The 8,929-nt window shown below is 64.3% G+C and overlaps 1 protein-coding gene across 1 annotated transcript; it reads right to left on the bottom strand.

Annotated features, from left to right (window-relative positions):
• Window positions 1–3,059: 3,059 nt before the first annotated feature.
• On the bottom strand, window positions 3,060–6,546 carry Gdf15 (growth differentiation factor 15). Its single transcript, XM_076553821.1, has 3 exons — window positions 6,387–6,546; window positions 4,979–6,100; window positions 3,060–3,751 (listed from the first exon to the last, which is right to left on the bottom strand). The coding sequence occupies exons 1-3, from the start codon at window positions 6,544–6,546 to the stop codon at window positions 3,168–3,170; spliced, it is 1,866 nt and encodes a 621-aa protein (XP_076409936.1). The 3' UTR covers window positions 3,060–3,167.
• Between the last annotated feature and the right edge of the window lie 2,383 nt (window positions 6,547–8,929).

Consider the following 8,929-nt stretch of genomic DNA (forward strand, 5'->3'; position numbering starts at 1 on the left):
GTGGGAAGATCCACTTCTTTTCTTTCTTTTTGTTTATTTGTTTTGTTCTTCAAAATAGGGTTCCTCTGTGTAGTCCTGGCTGTCCTGGAACTCAGTGTGTAGACCAGGCTGGCCTTGAACTCACAGAGATCCACCGAGTGCTGGGATTAAAGGCATGTGCCATCATCATTACCAAATGTTGGGTTTGGGGTCTCGAAATAATGGGGGACAGACCACCAGAGTCTATTAAACCAGAGCAAAGGTTATAAAAAATTAAAAATTAGGGGCTGGAGAGACGGCTCCGAGGTTAAGAGCACTGGCTGATCTTCCAGAGGTCCTGAGTTCAATTCCCAGCACCCACATGGTGGCTCCCAACCATCTGTAATGAGATCTGGTGCCCTCTTCTGGCCTGCAGGCAAACATGCTGTATACATAATAAATAAATAAACCTTAAAAAATTATTTAAAAAAAATAAAAAATTAAGAAAATAAAACACCATGGGGCACAAAAGCTTATCAGCTAATTGAGACCACAGCCAATGTTGGAATTCTGTGCCTGTGACAATGGAGGTGGGTACTGGCCTTTCATAGTATCAGGTACGGGGTGCATGCTAACAGTCACGGAGAAACATCAGGTACGGGGTGCATGCTAACAGTCACGGAGAAACATCAGGTACGGGGTGCATGCTAACAGTCACGGAGAAACATCAGGCATGGGGTGCATGCTAAGAGTCACGGAGAAACATCAGGTACGGGGTGCATGCTAACAGTCACGGAGAAACATCAGGCATGGGGTGCATGCTAGGAGTCACGGAGAAACAACTATTAAAAGTTAACTTGGTCCAGGCAGTTGTTGGCTCTAAGGGCGAGGGGGTTAAAAGTTCACCCCTGGCTGTGGACCGGAGCTGCTGTAAAGCAGAGGAATTGTTAGCAGTGAACCTTTAGAGCTGACTGGTTTTTATCTCTTAAGCTTATAATTTAATATTTCTGTATTCCTGGACCCTTCACAATTCAGCACCACCTCCCACCTGAAGATCCACGTCCAGTCTGGAGACGTCAGACACATGCTTTGATCTGGGTCTTGAGGTGGGAAGACACACCTTTATTTTTTTATTTTTTTTAAAAGATTTATTTATTATGTATACAGTGTTCTGCCTGCAGGCCAGAAGAGGGCACCAGATCTCATTACAGATGGTTGTGAGCCACCATGTGGTTGCTGGGAATTGAACTCAGGACCTCTGGAAGAGCAGCCAGTGCTCTGAACCGCTGAGCCATCTCTCCAGCCCAAGACACACCTTTAATCTGGGCCACACCTTCGACTGGAAGTCTAATAGGACAGAGAAGAAGGAGACTTTGGCTGTTTGTCTGCTTGCCCTCGACTTACTGACACATCCACTCCTTCACTGGCATTGGAACGTACTTCTTCAAGGCTCCAGCATATACTGAAGAGCAGCTGAGACATCCAGGCTTGGAGACTGAACAACTACTGGATTCTTTCTGTTCACAGCCAGCCATTGTTGGATTACCTGGACTGCAGCATAGAAATCATTCCACCCCCCTTTCCCTATATATGGAGGGAGATTCATTCTGTAAGTTCTGTTACTCCAGAAAACTGTGACCAACACAGGCCAGGATGCAGCGCGCCACCCCCGAGAAGCCCCCCAGGATTCCTGACACTTTCGTCGGCCTATGACACCTGGTGATGGTCTAGGTGCTGCTGGAGGTCAGCCCGGTCAGAGGCACCCCACTCCTGGGGTGCTAGGCCCGGTGTGGAGGAGAGTCCCCAGAAGGAGGCAACTGAGGGGTTTGAACAGCTTCCACCTAACAGGGGACCCTGCGGTGGGTCCTGCAGGATGCATAGGAGCTTGCGAAGTGGAGAGGAAGACATGTTGGAAGCAACTGATGCAGGCTGGACCCGGTGAGGGCCGAGGGTGGTGGCCGCTGCTTGGTGGGTTCCTGCTGGGGCAGAGACCCGCGCCAGGGCCGCCAGGGCGCCAGGGCCGCCAGGGCGCCAGGGCCACCAGGGCGCCAGGGCGCCAGGGCCACCAGGGCGGCCCCTCCCCGCTGCTCACACAGCAGGGCCACTGCCCGCAGGTGGCAGTGGCTCCCACACCACTGTCAGTCAAGAAAATCCGCCTCAGGCCGGTCTGGTGGGGGCGTGTCCCCTGCTCAGTTCCGCTTCCCGCTGCCTGGTTTTCCAACTTCACCATCCGCCCTGCCCGCCCCACCTCAGGACCTCCTGCCCCAGCCGGGTTTCACCTCACACATCCCCCCCCCAGGTGGCGTCTTTATCAGACCATCTAAATCTGAACGAAGTGGGAGGGGCATTCTGCACATCTCAGAACAGTGGACACAGGTGCGAGGGCCTGAGCTAGCAATTCTGACACAGACACACACACACAGACACACACACACACACACACACACACACGAGGAATGTCTTTCCTGGGAGATACAGTGTGGGTGAAACTTCCTCACAACTTCTTGTTTACTCCATGCTCTTTTCATATGAAAGACCAGAGGCAACATCACTGTGAAAGCAATAAAATTGCTGGAAACAGGAAGGGCAATGACCTCTTCCCTGCCGGGGTCAGCATGTTTTGTAAAATCTCGAATTTCATGACCTCGGGCTGCCTATGTTTAAAAAGCTGACACACACACCCAGGAGGGCCACTGGAAGGCTGACTGGTGACTGAGGTGGAGTCAGGCACTGTCCCAGTGACAAATGACAGTTACGGCACACGTGTTCAGACGTGGCACAATTCTGTAAAAAGTAGTTTTTATTACATTGTGTGTATGTGAGAGGCGGAGACAGGGAGGGAGGGGGAGGGAGGGCGAGCTCGCGCGGAGATCGGAGCACAGCTCTCACGAGTCCTTTCCACCACGCAGTGCGTCCCCGGGGATCGAACCCAGGTCATCGGGCTTGGCCCCAAGCGCGGAGAGATCGCAGCAGCCTGGCCTGGCACCGCATCCGCTCTCACCCGTGCGTCCCTTCCGCGGCAGCCGTGGGGAAACTGAGGCTCCGTCTCAGCCCCTCATAGAAACCAGCCTCACGTTTATTAACAGTTTTAAATAAATACACAACCCACCCACCCACCCAGCCCGACCCCAATAAGTTAATAATAATAATAATAATAATAATAAATACAAATATAAATATCAGGGAGGAGTGCGGGGGCGGCGCGGCGCTCATGCGCAGTGGCAGCCGCGGGCCACCAGGTCGTCGTAGGTCTGCAGAGCCACGCCGCTGTCCGTCCGGTGCAGCAGGACCACCGGGGTGTAGCCGGAGGGGACGCAGCAGGGGGCGGGCACCCGGTCGGGCTGCAGGCCGTGCAGGCGCGCTTTGATCTGCGCGTGCGTGCTGGCCGAGCGGTAGAGGTGCGGGCACTCGCCCACGCACATGCTCAGCTGCAGCTGGCGCGGGGACAGCACCCAGTCGCTCCAGCCCAGGTCCTCCAGGGTCGCCTGCACCGTCTGCAGGTGACAGCAGCGCCCGGGCCCCAGCGGGCAGGCGTCTCTGGGGCGCGCGTGCGCGCTGCGGCGGCCCCTGCCGGCGGCCGGCCACGGGTGCAGTTCCGGGCGCGCGCCGCCAGGGGGCGCCGGGTCCGGGTCCGGGGGCGGCGCCAGGCGCAGGCGCAGCGGCTCGGTGACGTCCCAGGGCCGCGGCGGCGGCGGCGCGAGCGGCGCTCGGTGCAGGCGGTGGGCTTCGGGGAGACGCTGCGCCGGCGACGCCGGGACGCGGAGCAGCAGGCGGCCGCGCGGGCCCCGTCGCACTGCAGAAGAGACGGAAAGCGTCACGCGTGGGCACGGACGGCAGACGCGGGCGGCCCAAGTTGGCTGCAGCCCAGGCTAGACCGGCCAGCCCGGCCCCCAGCCCCGCCGCCCCGCCCTGGGGCGAGAGGCGTGGCCACCACGCCCGGCCCTGGAGCAGGAGCTCAGAACTCGGGAAGCCGAGGCAGGAGGATTGCCCTGAGTTTGAAACCCGCCGAAGGCTACGAAAGCATCTCAACAGCAACAACAAATCCCAAAAGAACAATTTAAAATTTGGGACAGTGTCTCACTGTGTAGCCCCAGCTGGCCGTGAACTCATGGCCATCCTCCTGCCTCAGCCTCTCGAGTAGCTGGGGTGACAGGCGTGCGGCACCACAGCCGTAGCCATGGAGACTGCCGGTCAGTGACGGCGGCTGTCACCTGGAGACCCACGGCGCCCCGGAGCTCGGGAGGGCGTGGTCCACGGCTCGGCCCCGCCCCGCCCACACGCCCCAGCCCGCCCCGCCCCCAGCCCGCTCGGCCCCGCCCCAGCCCACCACGCCCCCGTCCACCAGGCCCCGCCCCAGCCCACAGCCCCGGTCCTAGCGCCCGCGACACCTGACCTCGTCCTCCCACCCGCCCCCAGCCCAGCCCGGCCCGGCCACGCCCCCAATCCGCCCCGCCCCGTCCACCCGACCCCGCCCACAGCCCCGGTCCTAGCACCGGCCACACCTGACCTCTCCCGCCCGCCCGTCCCTCGTGGCCGTGGCCGAGTCTTGACCAGCGATTGCGTCAGATCCCGGACCCATTCCTGCGGGGCTCCCTCTGGCTCCCCGCCGTCCGCCGTCCGCACCCCCGCCGTCCGCCGTCCGCACCCCCGGCGTCTGCACCCCCGAATCCCCGCCGACCCCCCCCAGGCGCACCCCGCCGTCCACCCCAGGCGCACCCCGCCGTCTGCACCCCGCCGTCCCCCCAGGCGCACCCCGCACCCCCGCCGTCCCCCCAGGCGCACCCCGCCGTCCCGCACCCCGCCCCAGCGCTGGGCACCTTCGGGGGGACCCCGGCCTCTCTGGACCGGCTGCAGCTCGGGTCTGCGGACGGCGCCCCTCGCACGCGGGCTGAGCCCGCTGCCCCAGGACCGCGTCTCCCCGGAGGGGACAGGGTCCTCCCACCCACCGGGCTGGGGAAACTGAGGCTCGTGGGTTAGACGGGCGTGCGTGCCGCCCAGGGCCCCGCTGCCGGCCGCTCACCTTCCGGAGTGAGCGTGCGCACAGGCGGGCGGCGGGCGGGCTCCGGGCCCCGGTCCGCCCGGCTCCCGTTGGCCTGCAGCCGGCGCAGCAGGTCCTGGAGGCGGCCGCGCAGCGCCCGGGCGTCGGGCAGGGCCAGCGCGTCCCCCGGCGGCGGCCAGGACAGCAGCAGCAGCAGCAGCAGCAGGAACAGCAGGAACGTGAGCTGCGGGGCGCGCGGAGGCCGGGGCAGCGCCATGTCGGGGCGGCGTGGGGCGCGGGTTCGAACTGAGCCTCCCGCCGCCGCCGCCGCCTTTATAGCCCCGGACTCCGTCCGCCCCGCCCCCGCGCGCGGTGCCAACTCGGGTGACCAGGCTGATCCGGGCGGGAACCCCAGGGCGGGGGAAGCCGCGGGGTCCGGTGACCCGGGGCCGGGCCGCCCCCGCGGAGCGCGTGACTGGAGTTCCTGCGGGGTCCCCCTCCCCCGGACGCGCTCCCCCCGGGAAGCCGAGGAAAAGCTGGAGAGCGCAAGTCCGGGCAAGTCCCGGTGCCGGCCTCGGTGTCCCCGAACCGCACCCGGTGCCCCGCGCCGGCCCCGCGCCCTCCCAACGCTGCGCGCTCCCACGCGGGTCCCCTCCGCCCGTGTCTCCCCAGATCCGTTGTCCCCTGTGCGCCACTGCCCTGCGCCTGGGCAGGGGGCGGCTGCCGGCCGGGGCGCCGGAGCGTCGGGCCTGCCGAGGCTGGAGACGGTGGCGACCCCGGCCCGGCCTGCGTCTCCTGGGGTACGGATGGCCGCGTGGACGTGCGGCTGCCCGTGGGAGGAGGAGGCTGGCAGGAGCCGCCGCTTGCCCCGCTCTCCTCGGCTGCTCGGCCGCTCCGCGCAGCCCCGCTGGGATCCTGGCGCTGCTGCCGGGCGCCCGCTGGCGGCTGCGGCCGGGACCTCGGAGAGCGGCCGCCCGGGGGCGCACGCAGGCCGCGGGCTCTCCGAGGGGGGCGCGGGGGCCTCCGGGCGCCTCTGCACCCCAGGCCGGGAAGGCCGCACCCCCAGGTAGCGCAGGCTGCCTCCCCGCACGCAGGGGCCTTTCCCGGAGCGCGGCCCGGAAGGACGGGAGCCACTGAGGCCCCCCCGCCCCTGCCCAGCGAGGCCTCCCCACGCCCGGGGTCACCGCAGGCTGTGGCGCAGGTCCGGACACCCGTGTGGCGCCCTCCAGAGACCCAGGCGGGCTGTCATCGGTGGACTGAGACCCCAGAGAAGCACCCGCGTCGGAGGCGGGCCTAGGGAGCGTTCCTGCAGCGCCCTCTCACTCTGTGACCCCAAACCCACAATCCTCCTGCCTCGGTCTCCTGAGATGACGGGACTGAGCCCCCCAGCTCTTTTCCTCGCTGTATACTATTCCACCCTCCCTACAGAGTGGTGCCCCCGCCCACTAACGGGCGCCTGTGTCTTTAAGACCAGGATCAGCCATTCGAGTCCTCCGAGGGCTCCCGAGCAGCAGCGCTCCGTGGGGTTCCCCCCATCCCCCCCACGGAGGTTTCCGGTTCAGGAAACTCCGGGACAGGGCGTCGTGCCAACCCTCAGGTGGTGACCTCATCGCCAGCCCCGGGCCATGCGAGGGAGCGGGTGGCCGGTGTGGGCCGCGGGCCAGCCATGACCTCAGCGGCCGGGACCCTGACCTCCAGGACCGGGTCCCGAGGCCTCTGGGGCGGAGGTGAGCGGCCGCACCGGGCCGGCCCCGCGAGTCAACACCGGGGATCGATGGGATGTCCCGGGGTCACGGGAGGACAGGGCGACCTGCTGTCTTCAGGCCACGGTGACCCCGGGGCCTCGGGGTGCTGCGGGTCACCTCGGGGTGCTGCGGGTCACCTCGGGGTGGTCGGGGTCACCTCGGGGTGGTCAGGGTCACCTCGGGGTGGTCAGGGTCACCTCGGGGTGGTCAGGGTCACCTCGGGGTGGTCAGGGTCACCTCGGGGTGGTCAGGGTCACCTCGGGGTGGTCGGGGTCACCTCGGGGTGCTGCGGGTCACCTTGGGGTGGTGCGGGTCACCCCCGGGACCGCTCGGCGTGCGCTCCGGGAGTCCAGGCAGCCTTTCCCTTTCCTTGCAGTTGTGAGACCGGGCCTGCCTCACCCGGTCCAAACCGGCTGGATCCCGGCCCCTTCCCCGGGCCCAGAGAACAGACCCCCGGATCCCGGGGCCGCCAGTGCAGGGCCGTGTGACTCCCGTGAACCTCGAGGGCCACGGGCTTTCTGCAACATTCCGTTCACTCGTTCACTCGTTCACATTCATTCATTCGCTCCCGGGCTCTTCCGTGCTGGGGAAGCAGCCGGGCCTCTGCGCCCGAGACACCGAGACGCCGTATTAACTCCGGGAACTGTTATTTCTAAAGCACACGCGACATCAACGTGCCATCGTGTGTAACACAAACATCTCCGCCCTGGCTCTCGAACACCCTATCCCAGGGACACACGCCTGTCCCGTGGTGTGTAACGCACTCTCAGGGCAGCCAGGGCACACACGCCTGTCCGCGGTGTGTAACGCACTCTCAGGGCAGCCAGGGCACACACGCCTGTCCTGTGGTGTGTAACACACTCTCATCTCAGCAGCCAAGGGACACACGCCTGTCCCGCGGTGTGTAACACACTCTCAGGGCAGCCAGGGCACACACGCCTGTCCAGTGGTGTGTAACACACTCTCAGGGCAGCCCCAGGGCACACACGCCTGTCCTGTGATGTGTAAAACACTCTCAGGGCAGCCAGGGCACACACGCCTGTCCTGTGATGTGTAACACACTCTCATCTCAGCAGCCCAGGGCACACACGCCTGTCCCGTGGTGTGTAACACACTCTCAGGGCAGCCCAGGGCACACACGCCTGTCCCGTGGTGTGTAACACACTCTCAGGGCAGCCAAGGGACACACGCCTGTCCTGTAGTGTGTAACGCACTCTCAGGGCAGCCCAGGGCACACACGCCTGTCCCGTGGTGTGTAACACACTCTCAGGGCAGCCCAGGGCACACACGCCTGTCCCGTGGTGTGTAACACACTCTCAGGGCAGCCAGGGGACACACGCCTGTCCTGTAGTGTGTAACGCACTCTCAGGGCAGCCAGGGCACACACGCCTGTCCCGTGGTGTGTAACACACTCTCAGGGCAGCCCAGGGCACACACGCCTGTCCCGTGGTGTGTAACACACTCTCAGGGCAGCCAGGGGACACACGCCTGTCCTGTAGTGTGTAACGCACTCTCAGGGCAGCCAGGGCACACACGCCTGTCCTATGGTGTGTAACGCACTCTCAGGGCAGCCAGGGCACACACGCCTGTCCTGTGGTGTGTAATGCACGGCCTTCCTCCGGCCAGGCCGCCGTGAGCTCCCGCCGTGCTGGGTGCACTAAGGGGAAAACGCTGTGTCATGGGTGACGGGAACTTCTGCCGTGAGAGCACCCAGGCGTGCACCCAGGCGGGCACCCAGGCGTGCGTGCGAGGGTGAGCAGCAACAGAAAAACAGTCTCTAGGAAGTGAGGCAGGAGGGCCAGGCTCGGCCGGGTCACGAGTGGCCTCGAGGCTGGTGTTTGTGCGTGTCACAACTTCCTGGACCAAAGATTCGCTGAGCAGGAGGCTGGGGCCAGGTCGCTTGGTACTGTGCCTGGAGCTCAGGTGGCAGGGTGCTTGTAGCTCAGCTGGCGGGGTGATTGTAGCTCAGTTGGCAGGGTGATTGTAGCTCAGTTGGCGGGGTGATTGTAGCTCAGTTGGCGGGGTGATTGTAGCTCAGTTGGCGGGGTGATTGTAGCTCAGTTGGCAGGGTGATTGTAGCTCAGTTGGCGGGGTGATTGTAGCTCAGTTGGCGGGGTGATTGTAGCTCAGGTGGCGGGGTGATTGTAGCTCAGTTGGCGGGGTGCTTGTAGCTCAGGTGGCGGGGTGCTTGTAGCTCAGGTGGCGGGGTGCTTGGATCTTGGTAGACGTTAGGTCTCAGGCTGGACTT

This window comes from Peromyscus maniculatus, chromosome 17, assembly GCF_049852395.1.
Source record: "Peromyscus maniculatus bairdii isolate BWxNUB_F1_BW_parent chromosome 17, HU_Pman_BW_mat_3.1, whole genome shotgun sequence".
Taxonomy (NCBI): domain Eukaryota; kingdom Metazoa; phylum Chordata; class Mammalia; order Rodentia; family Cricetidae; genus Peromyscus; species Peromyscus maniculatus.

Bases quoted from the DNA above. Each gene is read 5' to 3' on its own strand.
- Gdf15 (XM_076553821.1), bottom strand. From the start codon at position 6,546: ATGAGGTCACCACCTGAGGGTTGGCACGACGCCCTGTCCCGGAGTTTC. The intron at 6,101-6,386 runs GTTAGTGGGCGG...GGGCGTGGGGAG, and splicing joins TCTTAAAGACACAGGCGCCC to GCCTCGCTGGGCAGGGGCGG. The intron at 3,752-4,978 runs GTGAGCGGCCGG...TCTCTTCTGCAG, and splicing joins GCGCACGCTCACTCCGGAAG to TGCGACGGGGCCCGCGCGGC.